The sequence below is a fragment of the Athene noctua genome, chromosome 16 (assembly GCF_965140245.1).
Source record: "Athene noctua chromosome 16, bAthNoc1.hap1.1, whole genome shotgun sequence".
Taxonomy (NCBI): Eukaryota; Metazoa; Chordata; class Aves; order Strigiformes; family Strigidae; genus Athene; species Athene noctua.
The window spans coordinates 6,700,195-6,722,953 of NC_134052.1; the positions used below are offsets into that span (position 1 = coordinate 6,700,195).

Below are 22,759 nucleotides of genomic sequence, written 5' to 3' on the forward strand. Positions count from 1 at the left end.
CCGCCCCGCCGCCCCCGGCCCCGCCACGGCCGCCGCTTTATCCCGCGGGGGGCGCAGCGCCGCCGCCCCGCCCGCCGGGAGGGGCCCCGCCATCCCGCCCCGCCCCCGCCACACCGCCCTTCGCACCCCTCAACCGCCCCCCGGCCGTCCTGCCGCACCGCCCCCGGCACCGTGTCCGCCCCCCCGCACCACCTTCCCGCAGCCTCGGCCGCGCAGCTCTGGCAGCCGGAGGGGGCCGGCAGCGGAGGCGCCCCGAAAGTGCTTCAGAACTGCGGCATCGCCCGAGCTCGCTCAGTGTGACCATCTGCGTGTTGCTGGCCGTGGAACAGCACCGGGCTGTGCTAGTAACTCGGGCTCAGTGCATCTACAGATAAAGAAATGGTGAGTACAAATGATTGCTAGGAAAAAAAAACAAAACCCAAACAAACCCAAACACAACATCCAAGTCCAGCAGTTTAAATATCTGGTTCTCAAACATTTCCCCTCCGCGGACACAAATCATTAAAAACTCAAAAGCAGGAGAAAAACAGGGATCTGCAATTGCTTTTGACAATTCACTTTAACCAGTGACTCAGAAGTTCAACAATTTGTTTGCAATGCCGTGTGAAACACTTTTATTTCTTTTTCATTAAAAATAAGTGAACACAAGCAAACAAAAGGCCAGTGGTGCGGAGCAGGATAGAGCCATGGAAACTACCAGGAAAGCAGGAGGAAAAGTCTTGGCTCACGCAAGTGTAAGCCCCAGCAAGCGAGTAGCATATGACTATACCCTGACTGCCCTTAACATAATCAGGCCAGACCCATGCAAATACGGATGCTACAATCATGAGTCAAAAAGAAAACACAAAAGCTGCCCTGCTAACTCTGAGGGCAGATTTTTCTGCCAGCTCTGCCATGTGTCAGGGTCATCAGAAATTAAATGGGAGAGTATGTGGGGCAGGACAGGATCCCCTTGCCTGGACCAAGGTAAATCTCAGTGGGTGCTGCAGAGGTTTTCGGTCTCCATCTGCAGAGAGCCCAAGCAAGAGGCACACATCACAGCAGACCGAGCTGATGCACTGTCAAGACGAGCAAGAGATCAAAGTCAAGGAAACTGGATTTTCTCTCTGCTTTTTGCATTGCCTGGATTCTCACAATTGGAGGCTAAATGAAGCTGAGTAATGAGGAGGAAAAAGGGAAAGCAAAATAACACCCTGATTTAGTACTTCACCAACATCCTTTGAGTGCTTTAAAACATATTCAAAACCTGGGTGAGTTGGCCACATATATATGAAAGATGTATAAAAATCATGTTCAGTAGAGAAACCTTTCCCTTTTCACAAATAATCATCTCTCTGGAGAATTACTACCTCAAGGCAAGTCACTCCTAGAGCATCAGAGAAGTTGGGAGTCAAATGCACTGGATGAAAAAGCAGACTCCACTGAAGAAAGCTCTCTCCAGCTTATAAAAACCATGAATCAATGGCACAGAAGGAAAAAGAAATTAGAGAGGAAGAGTGTGGTGATACAACAGCATTAGAGGCAGGACTGTACCCCTGGATCCCCCTTTCCTCTCCCTAACAGCACATATATATAATTTTTCACAAATAGTAACAAATCAGTTAATCCCCACACCCATCCCGGGCAGGGGCTAAAGGGTGACAGCATCACCACTGCGGCTGTTTTTAATAGCAGAATGGACACAAAAGCTTTTGCTGGGCACTGCCGGGGGCCGCTGGCACAGTGAGGATCCGGCATCCGCCTGGCGCCTGGCCCCCCGGCTGCCCAGCCCCGCTGGCAAACGCACCTTCACTTGGGGCCCAAAAGAAAGCAGAGAGCTGGCTGAGAGAAAGCTATGGGGATTTTTATCTAGCTTTTCTTTAACTGCTAAACAACATGAATAAAATGTCATGATAAAAAAAAATTAGTAGGAGATTCCTGTGCCACCTTATTGCCACCATGGTGAGCTACGGTAGCAAAAGCTGCTTTATCACTCGGGTAGTGGTGCGTGATGGAAAGGATGGGCAGATGGGTGACTGAAGATGTGAAAGCAAAATTCAGGCCATCAAACAACACAACTGCTTAAAACAGGTCCAGTTTACCCAATATACCCACCAGCGAGAGACTGGGAGCACGTGTATGAGGGTGTGCCACATGCTGGCCCAAAGGAGCTCTGCAAAGCTTTTTCTCTCAAAATCAACCTTGTAAGTTGAAAAAGGCTGCAGAAGAATAATAAGCCATCAGTGCCACAGTCTGTTCTTTCTCCTAAAAAGACACAGACTTCTGCCAGGGCAGAAGGTGAGGGAAACGGGAGCACATTCTCCCTCCAAGACGTGAGTCACATCTCTGCCCGGACAGCCCCTTCTCCCATCCCACCCGGCCCCTCTGGGCGGTTGCTGGCCTCAGCACTTCCCAGCAGGGGCTACATGCTGGTTCACTTGGCCTTCCAGGACTTCAGCTGGGAATTAATATTTAATTAATTTGTCTCTTTGTAAACTCCATCTCTACCACCCCCATTTCCAGTGCCAGCAGCTGCCCTCCCCGTGCCCTCCCCATGCTCCCCGTCACTGGAACCAGACCTCTCTCCACTCCTGGGCCATTACTCACAAAGTAAGTGTAGCTTAGCACAAAAGAAAGAGGTGCTGCGTAGTGCCCAAAGGGACCACTGTGGGATAGAGCTCTTGGGCCAGGGAGAGGCTTTATTTATCTATAGTGACCCTCACATAGTGAACTCTGGGTTACAAATGAGCTTTTATGCTTTTATTGCACTAACTTGGTTTCCTATCAGCACTGATGGGAGAGGAGCGTTGCAAAAGGTTATCAGTGTTTTGCATCTTGCAAAACTGGAAAATATCAATTTCCTGCAGACATGAAAGCCTAGACTAAAAAAAGTTCACTCAAAAAAACCTACACCATATAGCTTGTATGCACAGTTTTTACATATACACACAGTAACTGCCTGCACAGAGCAGCCACTGTCCAAAAGTCATGGTAACAGCATACCCAGATTATGCAACCATAACTTCATTCCTGTTTCTTGCCATATTTGTATGTATTTTCTTTCACATCTGTTTTTCCTCTTAGTGCTCCTATAGGTCTACAACTCACATCTACCTCCCAAAATCCCCTTATTTAATTTTTGCACTTATGGCACCAGTGGGCAAAACAGAACTTGTCATTACTACTGAAAACTGCAGGCTGGTAACCCCGAGCTTGCAAGCTGGCTCCGCAGTCCTGTGAGAGAAATCACAGATGATGGTCAGGCACCAAAATAAACAAAAGGCATCTCCATCAACAACCAGCGCTTCCCTCGGAAATCCTAATGCTGAAAATTCTGCCTCTATTTCCACTACATTTGGCTTTCCCTCTTTCCTTTTATTCCTCTTTTCACAGCTTATTTGCACACTCCTTGTGTTCATGACCCTTTGGGTGATACCCAGGTGTGAGACAAGATCAGGCGGTGCCAGGAAGCCCCTGGAAATGAAGCTGATCTTGGCAGGCCTGGAGCTGGTCCCCTGCGACAACAATTCATTCTCAACAGCAGGAAGATTCAAGCAGTAGAAAGACCCAGAGTGATCAAGTGTCCATCCAGCCCGTAATTAGAAACATTTTCTGTTGAAAGAACATTTTTCCCAAAATAAAGATTTTTCCGGCGCTAGAGATGGCAGAGAGGGACCCCCAGCGGCAGGGTGCAACATAGGCGTTAGCCCTCACACCGCCTCCCCCCGCCGCTCGGTGCCCCCCCGAGGCAGGCGGGAGGGTCCGGGGGGACGAAGGCGGGTGAGGACAGCCCCTGCGGGTGCGCCGGAGCAGAGCATCACCGCTTCTCCCGGTGACACACGGAGCTGCGACCCTGCTCAGTGTGCGGACTGCACTCTGAAGGGGGTGGGACTGCCTGCTGGGCGGCCTCGGCCAGCGGGGGAAATACAAAACAGGACAGTCACTCTGAGTTAAAAAGTAGTTTGGGTTTCTAACCTAAAAGGTCATTTTTACATCTTTCTAAAGATTATTGTTTCAATTTCACTTAACAGAGTAGGTTTTATTTTCTCGGTTTTCCTTTTAAACTCAAACGAGCTAAAGGACTTTGTAAAAAGTTAGACCAAGTTCTGAAAGAATATTGGTGGCTTGAAACTGTATTTGCAGCAAATAAATTATTAATGTAAAAGAAGAAAACGGGAGTCCTATTTTCCTTATGAGAATGCATGCACACTGGACATAAAGCCTGATTATTATTAATGCAATGGCAAATTACATCAATAATAATAACAATAATAATAATAATTCAGTGTTGCTTATGACCCATGCAGATGCACTGAAAGCTAACACAGCAGCAAGCCAAGCTATCCTCAGTCAAAGCAAGACTGGAAACTCCACGTGCCTTGTGAACCAGCCAGGGAATCAGCAGTTTTCATCCAAGGAGCTGCTGCCATAGGCACAACCAGTGATAGAGCTGATACTGCAAGATGTGAGGTAGATACTTTGCAGGTCCACAGTGTCCTTTGCTGGACATGCACCTGCTGTGATTTTTCCACCCTCAAACAGCAATAGCTCAGCATTCACTGCAGCAATCCATACAGACACATCAGGCTGATCAAGAGGAAATATCAACAAGCCGTAACACAGATGTGTGAAAAGTAACACTTACATAACGAGGAGTTTTATCATGCGGTGAAAAAGAAAACATTTTACTTTTCATTACCAGTAACGTTCTTTGTTTTGAAGCTCCATCCCCGATCAGATTTCAGCAGAGGCCAATTCAGGAGTCCCTGCTAGAAGGCCAGTCCCACGCACCAGTGTCCCGAGAGGGCTGGCCTCTCCGCAGGCTGCTGACCCTGGCTCCGCCGCAGGGCTTCATCTCAGAGCACTGTGCCGGCCATAAAAACTTGCAGCTGATCAGCTTTGTTTCTACTCTGCCATCCCGCAGGGAGAGCTGCATTTTAATAAACATAATGATAGTTAGAAACAGACTTCTTTCAAAGGGCTTTACAAACACAAGTCAGTCCTGGCATCACCAGGACACAGTAGAAGCGGTGTTTGTACAGGTGGGGGATGGCAGGCGGGGACATTGGGCGTGCTGCCTCCCCTCAGTGGGTCCAGGATTCGGGGCTCAGATCAGGCCTCGTGAGGGGACAGGTTAGCTCACATCCACCTGCTCCCACCATGCCGCAAGGCCCCGCTCCAGCCCCGGGCGCACAGTTTTAAGTGACCGTGTGGCGCTTGGGCTGTTGCATTTGCTCTCCAAGCAGGCAGGAGAGTGTGCAGCGGCTCCTAAAGCCCCACAGCTTCCTGCAAGGAAACATAGCTCCTTCTTCTTGTCCCCAGGCCGGGCAGCAGCTGGCTCCACGTGGGATGAGCGCAGCTGGGGCACCCACGCGGTAAAAGCAAAGCGCAGGCAAGGGGCGGGCAGTGCTCGTGGGCAGAGCTGGGGCTCTTCGGGCCCCGCAGCCAAAGCTGTGGCTGGGCGGTGGAACCCGGGGCCCCACGCCGGGGCCGGGCACTCGCCCAGGCGGCTCCTCTGGCAAGAGGTGAATGCGCGCCGGGCACGGGCAGCCCGCCGCGCTAGGACACTTGCAGCGGCTGCGAACCAGCCACTCCGCGACTGAGGGGCGGCGGCGCTGCGGCGGCGCCACCGCGCGGAATGAGCGCCCTACCGCGGCGCCGCACTGTGGTTCTCGGCGCCGCCCGCAGCGCAGCCCGAGCTGGCGCCCGCTCCCTCCCCCCGGGCTACGGCACCCTGCGGGCGGGAGCCACGGGGCTCCCGCTTGCCCTGTCCCCTCCTAGCGTGTCCCCAGGCGGCTTTGCTGTAAGCGGGGAGGAAGAGCCCTCCACCCCCCCTCCCCGGGCAGGCAGAGCTGCGCCCGCCATCACCCCGCGCTGCTTCACTGCGGCCTTTCCCCCTCGGTCGGAAGGAGCCGCCTGGAAGGGACGCGGCCGGGGACGGGTGGGGAACGCACCCTACGGAACGGGGTTCCTGCAGGGTTTGCTCTTCCCTATGCTCCCTCGGACACGAGGGACAGCATAAAGGAACAGAGGATCTCCCCGACAAAGCAGCTGACAACCCAGCGAATCGCAGGGAGAAGTTCAGTTTCTTTTAAATCGTTACCCGAAGTAAATGTGGTAAAGCTCACGCACTCACCCAGCACACAACTCGCATCCCAGTCTGCCTCTAACACAGAGGGCGGATTAGCTCCTAACCCATCTATTGTGGGGTTTGTAAGTTTTTCCACTGAACCATCTTACATTCACACTATTAGATACAGTAATTCAGATAATAAATATAGATAAAATTTTACCAAAACTCCCCAGTATTACTGCCTACCTAACCAGGCAATTGCAATACAAGCAGTGCCTCTCAGAAAGTTCAAAAAATGGCAATTTACAGACTTCTTTCTTGAAGTGGAAGTTTCTCAGCAGAAAACTCTTCTTGATTAATAACTTTCATATTTGCTTAAGGAAATACTACCAACTGAAAGTGAAAAAAACCCACCAAAATTACTACTGGAAGAAAATGAACCTGTCTTATGTTTAGCACTGAACTTCAGCATTGCCTGTACCCTGGAATTCGGTCCTCTTAACATTTTCCAGGATGTGTAGAGCCATTTATAATGGATTTAAGCACTCCGTTGTAAAGTTTTCTGAGAAAAATAAGACATTTATTTTTCTTAATAACCTTTTGTAGATGCTCTGGTATCCCCAGCTCTCTCTTACCTCCCATGAACAGAGCTCTGGTCCACAGGCTGAGAAAGATTACTCTGATTCTAACCACACAAAGAAGATAGTGAGTGGAATGACACTGTAAACTACTTTTTAGGAGAAATATTTAACATTTAGGAAAGAAATGACCTTTAGTTGTTTCTCTCTTGTCTGTGCTCCCATCTCACAATTACTCTGGTTACTTTATGACACAACTCATTCAGATGTATTTATTTGAAGACAGTTATCAAAATAGCAATCTGTGAAGTAAAACCAACTGGAAATATAAATAACCATATTTGCAGCACTCAAGTACTGACATTTCTCCATCCCTAAGCCCACTCTCTTCTACCCAATCATGGATCTCTTCCTTCCCCTTAGCCGTACTTCATCCAGCCTTTTGATCACAGGACCAGATTTTTTAGATTTAGCTGCGTAAGTCTTTAGCAGAGCTTTAAACACCGCTTCAGTATCTGGATGAGTGCTAAGGAAGACTTTTTCCAGAACATACAAATCAACTCCTTTATCCTCTGGAAGACCTGAAACAAAACTGAGTCCAAAGTCTATCAGCACCAAGTCCAGTTTCTCTGTGGGCGGCCGCAGAAGTATATTGGCAGTTGTAAGGTCCCCATGTATAATGTCTTCATCGTGCATTCTTGCTAACAGCTCACCCATCTTCTCTGCTAACACGAGGAGGTTACTGGTATCATTTCCACTCCCTTGTACAGAATTAATATGGTCTTGAACAGTTATTGAGCCTACAATGTCTTCAAGATATATGGAGTTGGTGACATAATCCACAAAGTAGACCACTGGAGCCGGAATCCCTATTAAAAAGAAAACAAATGAAACGCTAGCAGTTAATTTACAGGATCTTCCAACTTCTACAAGAAAACACAACCAACACAACCCTTAAGCAGAAATGGCAGCTAAGACCACCCCCGGCCGCCGACAACGCACATCTAGGAATGCCCCCACCAACCCCCGTTTCCCAACCCCCGCTGCTCCAGCCTCAACACTAGTTGGCAGCTGGAGCGTCGTAAGAGCCTCAGCTCCTCCTGGGGTGCGACAGGCGCAGGGGCTTCCTGGCCCAGGACAAGCTGCGTTTTAGGGGGCCACTCTGAAAAAGCAGAGCGGGCGGCCCCGGGATGAGACGAAACCAGCTGCATCCTTCGGGAGGAAGCAGGAAGGCCCTCAGGTGTTTGTTGTGAACGACGCGCAGAGCCAGGGGGCTGCCGGGGGGTACGGAGGCGCCCAGGGGTGTCTGTCCCGTCGGGGCAGCCTCGCCTCCCGCCGCCCCGGCCCCGCCGCCCCCGGGCCCACCTGCCCGCCGGCACCGCAGCAGCGACCGCGCCTCCTGCGCCATGCGCCGCCGGCTCAGCCGCTCCTCCAGCGCCGGGTGCCGATATCGCTTCGGGATGCGGAGCTTGGCCACCGCCGCCCGCCCCAGGAAGAGCCCCCGGTAAACGCGCGCCTCGGCGCCCTGCTGCACCAGCTGCAGCCCCGGCAGCGGCGGCGGCGGCGCCTCGGCCACCACAGGGCCCGCGGCACGCGCCTCGCCCGCAGGCTCGTCCATGGCGGGGCCCGCGGCCTCCCCCACGCCCATCGCGGGGCCCGCGGCCTCCCCCACGTCCCCGGCGGGGCCCGCGGCCTCCCCCACGCCCGTGGCGGGGCCCGCGGCCGCAGCCATGCCAGCGCACGGGCCGCCCGCCTCCGCCTGGGCCGCCGCCATCGCAGGCCCCGCCGGCGCACAGCGCATGCGCATCGCGCCGCGCCTGCGCTCGGCCCCCGCCGGCGGCCGCTGCCGGAAACACCCGAACTGCCGCGCCGCGCCCCGCCCCCTCTCGCCGTAGCGCCGCCCTCGTTATAGCGCGGCCCGCCCGCCTTATCCCGCCGCTGCCTCCTCCAAACCCGCTTCGTGCTTCCCCCCGCAGTCCTGTTGCCCTCTGCCACGGGGGGGACGCGGAGTAGCTTTAGGATGGTAGGACTTGGGCCTGAGCCTTCCCCAGCCGGGACGCCTTCTCGTGTTCCTCCAGTGCAAGAGACCCGCAGCTGGCCCTGGGCCTGCTGGATGTGCATCTTCCCCAGGCGGCAAGTGAGGCCTTGTGCTCCCACTGCCACCTCCGAGCCGCCGGCCAAGGGCGTCAGCCCCGGGACTCCACCCCCAGGACATCACCCCCGGGGCTCCACCGCTGGCTCGTCGTGCTTTCATGTGCCAAAGCCTTCGCTGGAGCCCGCGCACATCCACCGCAGCTGCCCAGTTTGTGGTTGGGGTGGAGAAGGGGTTTTCCCGACAGCACCAGGGGACTGCCAGCCTGTGACGGCGCGGCGTGACCTCGGGCCCCCACGCTGGGCAGCACCAGGGCTGCTGTGCTGGGTGCTGGCACCGGGCACTCGTGGTGGTTTGGGTAACTCCACCTTCCTCGAGCAGCCAAGCCCCACATCTCCACGTTAGTAAAACATGGACAAACCATCTTGGAAGTAGTATTTGGGTTTTTATGGCACACTGAAAACCCACTACTCTAACTGGGTGATCTGCACATACTGCAATTTCTGTTCCTCAGAAGACAGAAGAGACTTCAGCCCAGTCCATGTAAATATGTTTTCAGTTGTTGCCTTTGGAGGTGCCACAAGTTCATTCTGTCCTTGTTTTCCCATCCACACCATTTGTTTTCTTTTCAGAACATTTATATTTTATTAACACATTCTTTATAGCTTACTTGTCATTGCATGGTGGGATCATGCCTGGCAAATATTTATCTTACTTGAGTAACAACTTTTAAACAACCTTCCCAAGTTTTCAATGGTACGGGTAATCCATCCTGCAATTCTGCCCACTTGTGGCATCCTCCTTCAGCTGCCCTCATGGTGGCAGGGCTGCAGGAGCCTGACAGCTTGGCCAAGGAAAGAGATGTGTTCTTGGGCTCTGTGGCTGGAATTTGCAAATACCACAAACAATCAAAAAACCGAAGAGGTTTTCCCTGTGTTGTGGGCTGATGTTATCTAAGCATCTGTGCACAGCCCCCACAGACATACATATATAACCTATGAGCAAGTGCACACAGTTGTCCTCAGTTCCTTTTTCTGGTAAATATGATGGTCTTCTCTCATGCTGGCCAAAAACATTCTCCAGAGCTTTCAAAATACAAAAGAAAATATTTTTGCTTTATTTCCCCCATTATTTTATTTATTTAGTTTTTATCTTCTCTGTGATTTCACTTTTCTCTTTGAATGCAATAAACAGTTGACATAGCCCTTGGAAACCATCTAGAGCCATTTACAATATTTATGGTATCACCCAGTATTTTTATTGGAATACTGAATCACCCCAGAGAACTGCACTGAAGCCACAGACTCTGGTAAATTGTTTAATTATGTAACTTTGTTCTCCTGGTGACAAGCATTTATAAACTCCCCTTTTACAAACAATGTAATTGAGTTCAAAATTGCAGCGCAGCAAACTAAGCTAATGGAAACCAAGGCAGATCCCATGGGCTCCTCCCCACTGTCCTGCCAATCCCTTGGCATCGGGCAGGCTGCAGTGCTGTGGGCAGCTCTCCCCTCACCCCGCAGCTTATTTAAGGATGGAGGCTGTCATCTTCAGAGCTGGACAGACTGGAAAAGGGCTGAATTTGGTCTACATCAGGACTCAGGTGGCTCCTTATGGCCCACTAAGGCATTTGGTGGCTCTGAGGTTGTGTCCTCAACCTGCAAATTGTAGGCATGGGGATCAACCCTCCTGAGTGTGAATTCACAGCTCTGACTCCCATCACAGCTCAGAACTACAGATCTTGGCCAATTCCCCCAGCAAGACAATGCTACAGACAGGGTGGGATATAGGAACCAGCCACCCACCAGAGGGGTATGGGGACACGGGGGAGCACCCGGGGTTGCCACAATGGAGGCATCCTTAAAATGTGCAGGAAACAGGACCCATGGGGCGACCACCAGTACTGACCGGCATTGCCAGCGACCCCCCCCCCCAGGGTTAGGATAACATAAAAGAAAATGCGTGCAGCCTGGCATCATATGGAGAAAGCTCTCTAGGCTGTAAACTAGCATGCAATAAATGCAGATGCCTGGTGAGCTGGCTCTGTCTCAGACAGCTGTAACACTGGCACCCGCTCATGGTTTATAATTTTCATCAATAACTGAATTGTGTTTGGTCAGTTTGGTAGCCTGAATCCCTTCCTCAGGGTCAACTGTAATTGGAGAAAATGTGCTCGAGTGTGTGATGAGCACTGCTGAACACTGTGTCTTCATTTTTTCAGGACAGACTGCTTTCTCCTCTTGTATTTATACTTTAATTTGTGATTTTAAAGCCTCTTTCAGCTGCTCCAGTCCAGAGGTAGAGAGTAACATTTTCAGTAATCACAGCCGAGTTGTGTTACCGAACACAGGCTGCCGTTTTAAGCGCCAGGCTCTTCAGGAAGCACATTCCTGCGGCTCAGCCCTGGAGATGTGTTGTTCGGCTGCAGAGCAGGAACGTGCCCTTGCACCCCACAAGTCCAGCAGCCAAGAACGAGATAAGGATCAGATGGGGAAATGGCATTGCCAAGACACACAGTCTCGAGAGGAGGAGGAAAGCATCGCAGGAGGGAGCAAGGTTAGAAATATGCTGTCAGACATGAAGCGTGAGCCAGTCCTGGTGGATCAAGCCCCTCTAGATCTTCTCATGTGGAGCTTAGGGACAAAGCTACTGACTTCAGCAGGCCCAGAATACCCATTAACTACAAATGGCACAATAAGAAACTTTACTTTAAAAATCAGAAAGGAATTTTTTTTTCCCCCAAAGATTATCCCTGCTGGATATCATAGCAGGTTTTCTCTTTTTTTTTTTTTTCAGAGGACCATAACCCCCAGCCACACGCAGCGCCAGCACAGCGGCTGCATTTCTGTACATACTGATGTCACCTTTCTGGCCGCCTTTTGCAAACATACCATAAAGCTCTGCCTATATTCCCCAGGACCTCACCTCCTTGCTGTCTGTGCTAATAATGTTTACTGCCCTGCCAGAGAACAGAAAGCCTCCAGAAATCATAGGGTGGCAGATAAATGAATGATGAGTGACCATAGACAAAAATTTCTTCCTTCTCACACTGAAATCATTTGAGAAGGAAGAAATTGTTCATGCAAATTGCAGATCACGTAGCCAAGAGCAGGTTTGACCAGCAGCTGCTGAGGGCTGTAGCTCATTTCTGGCTCTCTGCCTGGCATGGTGGGGAACCACACATGGGTGACATCTCCCCCAGTTCATAACAAAATGGACACAAAATGTTTAAGCTTGAGCTCCAGGGAGAAGCTGCAGGGGCCAGAGATCACGGGCAAGATCATGCTGCATTCCCAGCATGCCTGTGTTCCCAAAACTTGGAATATGAGCCCAGACACAGAGCTGTAGCGCCTGCTGCCCACCGTGAACTGGCCTCATATGCAGGGTCTTGAGGAAGAGAGAAAATTGCAGATATTTCTCCCTTTCAGTGTCATGAGAGTCAGTTGTGATTTCAGAGCTGTTTAAACTACTCTAACATGAATTACAAATCCTATTGAAAAGCCCCTTCTATGAGCACCATTGGTTTCTGTTGGCTGGAGTTAGTGTTTGAAGCCATTATTCACTGCATGTATGATATCTGTGCAGCTGTTGGCTTGTATCAAGTACAAGGTTTTAGAACTGATATTTTTACATACTGTATTTCCATTTAAATCAGAGCATATCTATGAATGGGCATCTATTTAGTCTAAAGACCACATAGGTGATTTGAAACACTTCTAATACTCACTATGACTTTGAGAAGAAACAAAAGCAAAACTGCATCAACTGCTGCCCATACTGCAGGTCAAGATATCCAGCAGACTAAGGCTGAAAGGATATGCATGATCCAGTATTGCACATTTTAAGCATCCCATGATCCAGTATTGCACATTTGGAGCAAAGAGTTGGCACCACTGGTCTGCAGAGCAGAGACATGACTTGTATCCCCCTACTTAGAAGAATAATGATTGTGTTTGTTATAACCGAGGGATTAAATGAAATATTACCTGCAGTCCCATCCCAGCTGGCAATGCAGGTTCAGGGTCATCCGCGTTTACCCTTCAGCAGCAGTCCCTGTTGCAGGGCTCTGGGAAGGCTGTGCAAGCCCACCCCCTTGCCCGTGCCAGCACATCTTCCCTGCGCTGCTCCCCACGCCAGCTGGGTTACAGCAGACTTCGGAACAACGCATGTGCTTCGTCACAGTGCAACCCGCCCAGCAACTGCGGTGTGCATGTGTTGTGTTAAAGTGTTTTGAAAGCACTTCTAGGCATATTCAGTTTTGTAAACCCCTTGTTTTACAAATTGATCTTCAGGAGTTTAACCTGAGACTCAGACAAAAATCTTGCATCCAGGTGCAAGTCCCAGCATCTTTTATGCCAGCAGGAAGGTTTCTGTCCCAGCCAAGAGAATGTTAATTGCAAGGGAAGTTGAATACTGAAATGCTTTGCCAGGTGGAGCACCGTGCAGGGGAAAGGAGATAAACTGGAGACACTGATCCTTTCTTTCCCACAGCAGAGAAAGTTAAAGAGTGCAAACTCAGCCATTATGCTCTTTTTATTTTTTAGCTTTGAAATGGTCACTACTTTTCTAGCAGGCTATCTTTCCTTTCCAGCCGAGCCACTTAAAAACTATCATTAGCTGTCAGTCTCTCGTGGGCTGTCTAGGGGCTTTCTAGTCCCAGGGAGTGAAGCTCTGCATGGAGAGGGTCTGCAGCCAGCGGGGAGAGGAGCTCCCTCTTCTCGGCTCAAGTGAGACAGGCTGGGGACGGAGCTGTCATTCCAGCAGCCAAAGCCGTACCCTGCCCACCCTCGTTTCCAGGCCAGCGAGCACTATGCCCCTGGGGAAACGTCCCCAGCCCCCCCGAGCGGGCAAACCTGGGCGGCGTGGAGCGGCCGGACGCCCAGCCCCGGCCGGGGGTTACGGTGCGGCGAGGGCAGCGCGTCCCGCCACGCTCCTTCACCACCACCCCCCGGCCGAGCCGCGCTCCTTCTCCCCGGCCCTTCGCAGCCGCTCCCCGGGGCGGTGCCCGCCCGCAGGCGGTCGCTCGGCCGGCGCCCCGAGCGGCACATCCCGGCGAGGGACCCCCCCAGCCCCCGCCCGGGCTCCCCGAGGGGCGGGCAGGGCGACTACAAGCCCCAGGCTGCCCGGCCGGGAGGCAGGGCGGGAGCGACGTGGCGCGGCCCCGCTCCGGCCGCCGGACCCCGCTCCGCTCCGCCCCGAGCCGCGCCCGCCGCCGCCGAGGGCCGGGGGGGGCTGCCCCGCCGCGCCATGGGTGAGTGCGGGGCTGGGGGGGCCACGGGCCGGGAGGGAGGCGGCGAGTCCCGCTCGGGACGGGGCAGCCAGGCTGGCCACGGGCGCGTCCAGCCTCAGGAAAAGGGTTGATTTAAAGAAGAAAACCCAAACTTTTCAACTTTTCCTAAAGGCTGGGACTGCATCCGCCCCCCCAACCCCCTTTCTTTCCATTTTTTTAAGCACTTCCAGCAGCAGACATAAAGAGACGAGTAACTTCCCGTGGCAGAGCCCCCCCGGCCGTCTGCGGGCTGGGAGCGGAGCCCCGGGGAGCGCGGGGGGAGCGCGGGGGGAGCGCTGCAGAGTTGCCGGGGGCGCCTCTTGCCCCTGGTGCCTGCAGAGAGGGGCTCCAGCACCTCCGGTCTCAGCCGGGTCAGCCGCACAGGTCCGGCGAGCGGGCACAGCTCCCCGGTGGACCCGCCAGACTCTGTCCTCATGGGAGGGTCTGAGGAGTCCTCAGGTTCCCCAGCTACATCTGAACTGACTATATACAAAGCTGGATTTCAGAGTTCATTTAACAGGAAATGCAGCAGAATCTGATGGAATCAGCTGGGGTATTTACAGTGGGGCTGCTTGTGCCTAATTTGAGTTTGTGGCTTGAAACTAATGGCCTGCCCACTTTATGCAAAGCCTTTTGTTCTCAGTAAGCAAATATTTTTTTCTAATTATCTTCATAACGTGCACAAGGAGCGATGAAGGCAGCGCAGGTAGTCACACAGAACATGGTGGGAGGGCCTGGCATGTAGCCGGGATGGCATAAGTAACACAAATGCAACACAGAGAGTTAAAGAATAAATACAAATATAGATATAGCCATCACTGAGAAATAAGCTTTATTGCTAGATGTAATTAAAGGTTGAAAAGAAACACTTCCTATTAAACACAGATTGTGAGGGGAAAAAAAGCCCTTAGGCAGGGTGAGGAAAGTTTTCCGTGGTCTGGTGGTTGTGGCCCCATTCTTTCCACATACAGTCTACTGAAACTGTGAGTATCTCTAATTAAACAAAGCCAATGTGAGAATACAGATAGTATTCTATGCTGGAAACCTGCACAAACTTCTGAGCTAATGCACTTTACCTGTGACTTCAAAACTGTAAGTGGTGGTGGGGAGGTTGCTGTCGCTGCTGCTCCCAACGGGTACATCAGCTCCGCTCTCGCACCATGTGCAGTCTGCCCTGCCGTAACATGACTAATGATTCACCCATGGCCACCCTTTCATCCTCTCTCCAGGGCAAGAAGCCTTTGCAGCAAGCACCTTGGTTTTGTAGGGTTGTTTGGGGTGGGTTGGTTTGGTTTTGGTTTGCTTTTAATGTTGCCTTTTTTCTTACTTTAGCCAAACTTACGTACTTACTGAACTTGCATGCTCAGCTGTATGGGAAGGGCGAGGTCAAAGAATGGCTTCTTGTATTTGGGGTGAGCAACAATGAGCTTTGCAGCTCATGAAGAAGTTTGTCCTGTAGTCCTGGACCAACCTGAGAAGGCTGTGCCTGGATTGAGCATCCTGGGCACTATGTGCTCTAGAAGGAGAGGTGAAGAAATCAGGGCTACCCCCACCAAGTCATGGTGAGAGTGCAAGATTAAGTAGAAGAAATAAACTTTTTCAAGCAGTGTTTTTAACAGTAAGGTACGGGGTGAGAATGCAGAGCCTGCAGTGAGTGCCGATGGTGCCACGTGCACTGAAACATGAAAAGGGTAATGCGGAACAGTTCAGAATCAGATAGCAGCAGCTGTGTTTCCTGCTCAGAACAGGTTTTGTAATTAGAATCAAGGGAGATCACAGAGGATCCCCCCCTACAACTCCAGGCACTACAAATCACTGTCCTCCACTTAAATACAAGCCTTAACTTTGTTAACAGAGTTTTCACAGTTCTGCCCCCCAAATGAGTGCTCCTGCAGTTAGTGGAAGGGGGTGCAGGCCTGGTAGGTTGTGTGACTGTCTACACGTGCCTCTCTACACATGACTAGTAAGCTGTGGGGAAATTCATCATCATGGTTTTGTAGATGGAAAACTTTGGGTGTCCTGGGAGAGATTTTTTCAACCTTGTGCACGGTGATAGCTTGTCTGCTAGTGCCAGAAAAGTGAACCTAGCATTGCTTGTTTTCCAGGTCGTGCACTGCTGGTCCTCCTCTTGTCTGCAACAGTCTCTCTCCTGGGCGGGCTGATATTTGGGTACGAGCTGGGGATTATCTCTGGTGCACTGCTGCAGTTGCAGATAGACTTCCACCTCAGCTGCTTCAAGCAAGAAGTTCTTGTGAGCTCCCTCCTTATCGGAGCTCTCCTTGCCTCTCTGGTTGGAGGGATCCTCATTGACCGCCATGGACGGAGGAGAGCAATCCTTGTCAGCAACTTGGTCCTGTTGGTTGGCAGCCTTATTCTCACACTGGTGAGGTCATTTATTGGGCTGGTCATTGGGCGCATGACTGTGGGCTTTGCCATCTCTGTCTCATCCATGGCCTGCTGCATCTATGTCTCAGAAATGGTGGCTGCTCATCAGCGAGGGCTACTGGTGTCTCTTTACGAAGCGGGTATCACCGTAGGCATCCTACTGTCCTATGCGCTGAATTACATCTTTGCGGAGGTGGATGAGGGGTGGAGGTACATGTTTGGGCTGGCCATTGCCCCAACAGCCATGCAGTTCCTCAGCATCCTCTTTCTCCCAGTGAACCCTGTTAAATTAAGCTCGTGGGACTCAGACTGCCAGAAGGGCCTCATTCAATTGCAGGACACTGAAGACAGAGCAGCAGCAAAGTGGGAGCCCTGTAAGGAGAAGCTTTACTCATTTCTTGACCTTTTCAGGGCCAGAGACAACATGAGAAGGCGGACTCTGGTGGGCCTGGGACTGGTGCTCTTCCAGCAGTTCACTGGGCAGCCCAATGTGCTGGGCTATGCCTCAAAAATCTTCCACTCAGTGGGGTTTCAGAGCAACTCCTCAGCCATCCTGGCCTCTGTTGGGCTGGGGGCAATAAAGGTGGTGGCCACGCTCGTGGCAATGGCCTTTGCAGACAAGGCTGGCAGAAGAGTGCTGCTCATGGCTGGCTGCGTGGTGATGGCCATCTCCGTCACCACCATTGGCCTCACCAGCCACATTGCTCCGCTGGCCATGGCCAGGGACTGTAAAGCAGCTGGAGTCCCCAGTGCATCCCACAGCCTCACCCAGCACCCCCTGATGCCTGTATCCTCCCAGCCTGTGGTGTCACCCATTCCACCAGCATTAGGTGCTCGCAAAAGCCAGGCAGGCCCTGGGTTTGCTGCTACAAGGAGCCTTACAATAGTTTTTGACAGTTCTCAAAGCAGAAAGGTTGTTCCTGATTCTTCCCTTACTCAGAAAAGGGACTTGGCAGGTCAGGCCAAAGAAGAGACAGTGAGAGGCACTGGCCCTCCTTTTGGTGGTACTCCCTGGATGGAACATACGGTTTTAAATTGGATTACTCTGCTGAGCATGATGGCTTTCGTGAGCGCCTTCTCAATTGGATTTGGACCAAGTAAGTATGATATTTATATATCCTTGCACTAACCCAGAGAATAAAACTTGGGCTCATCTTTATAGTCTGCTTGAAACATTCATTATGTATCTGCTTTACCAAGCAGCTCAGTGTCTGGGAACTGGAAGTACGTCCCCTTCTACCTACTGAATCATTTTCTAGCATTGCAGCTCTGTCAGCTATAGGGCTGGTACAGCACTAGAATAACTTTCTCTCCCATGGTATCACTACCCTTGTAATTTTTTTTTTTCTGTGAAGCTTATTGGAAAATCAGAGCATCCCCCAAGTACTACTTAATCTTCCTAGCTCCCTGTTGAGGAGGAAATAGAGGGCTGAGAGGCTTCTACTGTGTGATAAAGAAAGTCAGTGCAGAACTGGAAGTGGAACCTCTTCGAAAGTTTTTCAACATCAGTTGGTCTTTTTCTGAAATCATTATTTATTTGTCAGATGAGAACAGAGATTAGTTTTTGATTCCATGTGAGCTCTACTGTTTTCTGACATTTATTGCTTTAAATGCCTTGATGGGAAAAAACAGCATCTAACTCAAGAAAAAACATAAGTGAGCAGGTCTCATGGGTTTAACAGTGACCCTGTAAATTATTTCAAGCAAAATAACCCTGGGATAGGGGAGACTAACATATATATTGCTTAGTTCTGATTTTAACTCAAACGCAACATCATCTTCCTAATCCTACTCCTTTCTCATTTCTTCACAAAGAGCGTGTCCTGACAGCTTGCATGCCAGTTCTTTTCCCTCTCCCCTGAACGGAATGACCAACTCCCTTGCTTTCTTCTTTGATCCCTGGGCTTGTTCTTTGGTATGTCATTCCTCCGTGGAGTGCTGAGTGTGGGGGTTTTGAAGTGTTCTGCTGTGACCTGACTCTGAGATCAATGAATGTTTGACAGCACCAGCAGCGGGTGCTGGGTGAAGCCAGAGTTTAAAACCCCTGCTGAAATCTTCCTTGCCCATTTCCCAAGTAAATTGCTTAACCCCTACAACTGTCTTCCTCATCTCTCTGATCCGTGCAGTGACCTGGCTGGTCCTCAGTGAGATCTACCCTGCTGGGATAAGAGGAAGAGCCTTTGCCTTCTGTAACAGCTTTAACTGGGCTGCTAATTTACTGATCAGTCTCTCCTTCCTGGACCTTATTGGTAAGTGGCCATCCCCCATCCCTCTATCTCCCACAGCTGGTTAGGAAAGGTGACCACCACAGACTATTTAGAGATTAAGTAGCATTTTGAACCCTGGGGACTTGACACTGGAATATGTGTGACCCTGATGCCTCTGAGGGCAGAAAAACCAGGCACCAGGAACACTGGCCTGAGCCCCTCTGCCACCTGTTTTATAAAAATCATACATTGCCCACTGGACTGTACTGTAGTACTGCAGTATCAGGAAACCATGGAGTTCGCAGCTTCCATACCAGTAGCTTTATGACATTTCTTTCTGGCAGAGCTCTCGAATGAGGCACTCAGTGGGTGCTGCTGGGCCTCACAGCTCGGCTGCCGCCTTCTTCCTGCTATGATGCTCTGGCAAAGCCTGGTGTGGACCGTCCTTCTCCCTTACTGATTCCTGGTCTAGGCCTTGCAGATAAGGAGCTTCCTTGCCTTTTGAAGCCTTCTCAAAATAAGATGCCCCTGTCAGGCACCAATGACCACCTCGGAGTAAGCTATGAGCTTCCGTTGTATCCCATGATGCGACCTACCTCCAACAGACCTTTCATGCACTTCAATCTCTCTGCAGATGCTATTGGTTTCTCTTGGATGTTTCTTCTCTATGGACTGGTGGGAGTGATGGCTGTTATATTCATTTATCTCTTTGTTCCGGAAACGAAAGGGCAGTCCTTAGAGGAGATAGACCAGCAGTTCTCCAGGAAACGGTATGTGTACTGTTGTACCAGCATGAGTGCTGGCTTTGGGTGCTTCCCACCAGCACTCTCCGAGGTCTGTGGCACTGGGCAGCTCAGGGCTGTTGCAAAAGCTGGTCAGTGCAGCTGAGAATATCTCAGGTTTGTGCAGGCCTATGGGACAGGGCGTGGGAGTTGCAGCATGGGTCATCAACAGGTCACAGCCCTGAGCCTTGTGGCCGTGCTGCTGGAGGGCTCTAGGGATGTTCAGGAGGAAAAAGGCTAAAAACCGGGGCTTGTGGATGCGGGGAGGAGAGCAGGACCAGAACATGGCACAGGCGGGTCAGGACTGCAACAGCCTTAGAATAATCCTGGACTGATCCTTCTCCTCTGGGGCAGAGACATTTCCTGGTGTAACACAGGCCATGGGCTCTCACCCAGTAATTTCCATGCAAAGCCTGTAATGGGCTAGGGGAGATGGAGTGCTATTTGTGCATTTCTGGTTGTGAAGAAGGTGGCAGGACAAGCATCGCTGGAGCAGAGGGAGGTTGGGCAGCCACACGGCCACGGGGAGGGAGCACACACCCCACGGCGGGTGGCCAGGGAGGGGTAACTGCTGTAACCCCCTGCCTGGCTCATGGCTCCCCTTGAGCAGCAGCGGCTGCAGCTGACCTTTGCTACTGCCCGGCAGGGTGTGGGAAGGAAACGTGTTTAAGCAGAGACGTGGAAGAGGAGTAAGCTGCACACACGCACAGTACCAGAGAGTGGAGCACGCTGACAGCAAATGAAACCAGTGACATGCCCACAGCATCACCCTGAGGAGAGGAGCAGGCTGTGCCATCTTCACAGGTCTTTTCCATGGCCTTTAACTGGTGACTCTGCTCAGAGAGGGTTCTCACCACAGTGCCTTAGATCCTGGGACATGCTGATAGCTGTCCTTGGAGGATTGAAGGTCCCAGGCAGGGAATGTGTCCTTTCTTTGATATCTTTTCTTTTTCATGGTTTGTATCTCCTATCATTTAAGAGATGAATGGTTTTGTACGCAGGAATTAAAGCACAACTTTGGCTGACAATGCTCTCCATCCGTGCGGTTCATTTGTGAGCAAGGTGTATTATTTTCCAGTTCCTTGAAATACTTGATGCCTTACAGAGAGCACAGTATTGCAGGAGGAATGTGTCAAACACTCAGCAGCATACATTAATATTGTTACCCTCTGTAATGTCTGTGTAGAAGCCTGCAGTCTGAGATGGGAGCTAATGCAGATAAACACTGTTTTAGGGGAGGCAGGAATGCTGATTCACCCACTGTCTCCCAAAGGGTCAAGGTCCAGCAGCTCACCCACCTGATTGCCCAAGGCCCAGGGTCTACACAAGCGTAGAAGCACATCTCGTGTGCATGTTTGGCTGCTTTCTTTTGTACACAGAGCCTGGTTTGCATTTGTGACCAGGGTTTGCATGTACAAAAATGCATGCAGTATTCTGGTACTCTCAACAAGTTTTCCACCTCTTAGAATTGTACATTCTTAGATTAATTCACCCCTCCCCCTGGCATATACATTATAAAAATCCACCAGCTAACACCACACTCACTCCCAAAACCTTGTGAGAGGGGATGAGCAGGTATCCTGCTGAATATCCAGCCTTGGCTCTTTTGAACCCCTGAAGGAACAAAGTCCCAAAACTTGAGGTTTTGCCCTGAAAATGCAGCTTCTTAGGGACCAGTGACTGCTACACTGGGTCACCTGGTTGGTACTACAGGGACAACACACAAGATGTGGCCATGTAGCCCAAACCCCTGTCTCAAATAGAAGGCACAAAACCATGGGAAAATTATCTGTTCTTGGCTGTAATTCAGGCTGTGGCTGTCAGGTCTCTGCCTGGATCACCTTTGGGATATGCTTTCCTCTTCCCCCTGAGCAATGGGGATCACCCACAGCCTTCCTCACCCACCTCTGCATTGGCCTCCCCACCACACCTCTCCTGCAGCTGGAATTTGGTGTTTCTGAAGTCCCTCATGCACTGCAGGTGCTGTCACCTCAGGGCACACAAGGACACCTGTAAAACAGAAGGCGGATGCACTCTTCCTGCAGAAAAAGCCCGTGATACTGATGTATCAGGGCTGACTCTGATTTACCGGGGAAAAAAGCTTCAGTGCTGTCCTGGGAGTTAAAGCCAGCCTCCAGATGACGGCTGCAGACTGTGGCCGCTGGTATCAGGGTGGTATATTGGGGGGGTGGAGGGGGGGATGCTTGCACGCACCTCTCTGTATGTTTGGCTGGAGGCGGGCGAAGGGGCACCAGAGCTCAAGAGCAGTTCCTCTTCCCGGGCTGTGACCGTTTGCCGCCCTCTCCAGCATCGCCGGGGGGCACGGAGCCCCCCCCACCCCGCCGGGCCGGCGCCGGGAGCGGGCCGAGGGTTGCACCGCGCCCGGTCTGCCGCGAGGGGACACCCCGGCACCGCGGCACCGGCCTCCCCGGCCCCGCCACGGGGAGCTCTGCCCCGGCCCCCGCCGCACCCCCGGCCCCGGTGTGTCATCCTGGGGAGACAGACAGACACACCCCCCCCCCCCCCCCCCCAGTGACCAGCATCTCAGCCCACCTCACCCCTTGGGCACAACGTCTGAGCCAGAGCGACCCCCCGCTCCACGGAGAGGGGCGCCGCTGCCCCCCCCCCCCCCCCCCCCGTGCCCCTGGGCTTGATGGAGCCCCGAGGGGCGGGAGATGGAGTGGGAACGGAGGGACACCCCGGCACGGGGCGGCGGGCGCTGGGGCTGCCCTGGGGGGCGAGGGGACGGGGAGAGATGGGGGCCCTTGGGCCTCAGAGCGGGTGGAGCGGTGCCAGGTCAGGGGGCTGGCTGCTGGGGCAGCAACCAGGGCTGGTTGGGTTCAGGGGGGCAAGTTAGCTCTGGGGACACTGCCAGGCTCTGTGGGCGATGGCACAGAGAGCTGTAAGTCAGCCTGGGGTGAGGGGGCTTAACAAGCCCAGGGTAAGAGGGATGTCTTTCCTGCTTGCTTCAGAAAAACACAACGCAAATTTCCAAACCCAACAGCTTCAGCCCACGAAGCAGGAGGAACCTGCACGGGGCTGCCCAGCTCCTCACACAGAGCACATGGCGTTTGGGTGCCTGGGCTCGTAAGGGCGCGAGGCACGGGGAGGGCCTGGGCGATGCTGTGGAGCTCAGTCCCACCTCTGCTCTTGCAGCCCTTGCGAGGAGGGCGTGTGTGGGCCGGGGAAACTGCGCTGGGCCTGCCAACCCCTGTCACATCACCGGGTCCTGCACCTCCATCGCAGCAGGGCTGGGCTGGTGGAACTGAAAAAGGGAAAGGCCACGTTCTTTAAATGAAAAGCTGAAGGAATGTCCGTGGGTGTAGCAATCAGACTTGCACCCCTTGCGAAGAGGATGGGGCCGGTATCCAGGGAAAGAGCACTAGGGAAATAA

At 52.2% G+C, this 22,759-nt stretch overlaps 2 protein-coding genes across 2 annotated transcripts; one reads left to right on the top strand and one right to left on the bottom strand.

The window, feature by feature from the left end:
• Positions 1-6,888: 6,888 nt before the first annotated feature.
• On the bottom strand, positions 6,889-8,434 carry TP53RK (TP53 regulating kinase). The gene is made up of 2 exons (XM_074920170.1): positions 7,996-8,434; positions 6,889-7,499 (listed from the first exon to the last, which is right to left on the bottom strand). The coding sequence occupies exons 1-2, from the start codon at positions 8,429-8,431 to the stop codon at positions 7,021-7,023; spliced, it is 915 nt and encodes a 304-aa protein (XP_074776271.1). The 5' UTR covers positions 8,432-8,434; the 3' UTR covers positions 6,889-7,020.
• Positions 8,435-13,884: 5,450 nt separating this feature from the next.
• On the top strand, positions 13,885-20,374 carry SLC2A10 (solute carrier family 2 member 10). The gene is made up of 5 exons (XM_074920247.1): positions 13,885-13,973; positions 16,097-17,473; positions 18,503-18,625; positions 19,218-19,353; positions 20,012-20,374. The coding sequence occupies exons 1-5, from the start codon at positions 13,970-13,972 to the stop codon at positions 20,106-20,108; spliced, it is 1,737 nt and encodes a 578-aa protein (XP_074776348.1). The 5' UTR covers positions 13,885-13,969; the 3' UTR covers positions 20,109-20,374.
• Positions 20,375-22,759: the final 2,385 nt, after the last annotated feature.

What these genes read in the sequence shown, in the direction of transcription:
- SLC2A10 (XM_074920247.1), top strand. An exon ending in CTCAATTGGATTTGGACCAA is followed by an intron (nt 17,474 to 18,502) that starts GTAAGTATGATA and finishes TGATCCGTGCAG; the next exon opens with TGACCTGGCTGGTCCTCAGT. An exon ending in CAGCAGTTCTCCAGGAAACG is followed by an intron (nt 19,354 to 20,011) that starts GTATGTGTACTG and finishes ACTGCCCGGCAG; the next exon opens with GGTGTGGGAAGGAAACGTGT.
- TP53RK (XM_074920170.1), bottom strand. Translation starts at nt 8,431, where the DNA reads ATGCGCTGTGCGCCGGCGGGGCCTGCGATGGCGGCGGCCCAGGCGGAG. An exon ending in GCTGCGGTGCCGGCGGGCAG is followed by an intron (nt 7,500 to 7,995) that starts GTGGGCCCGGGG and finishes TCTTTTTAATAG; the next exon opens with GGATTCCGGCTCCAGTGGTC.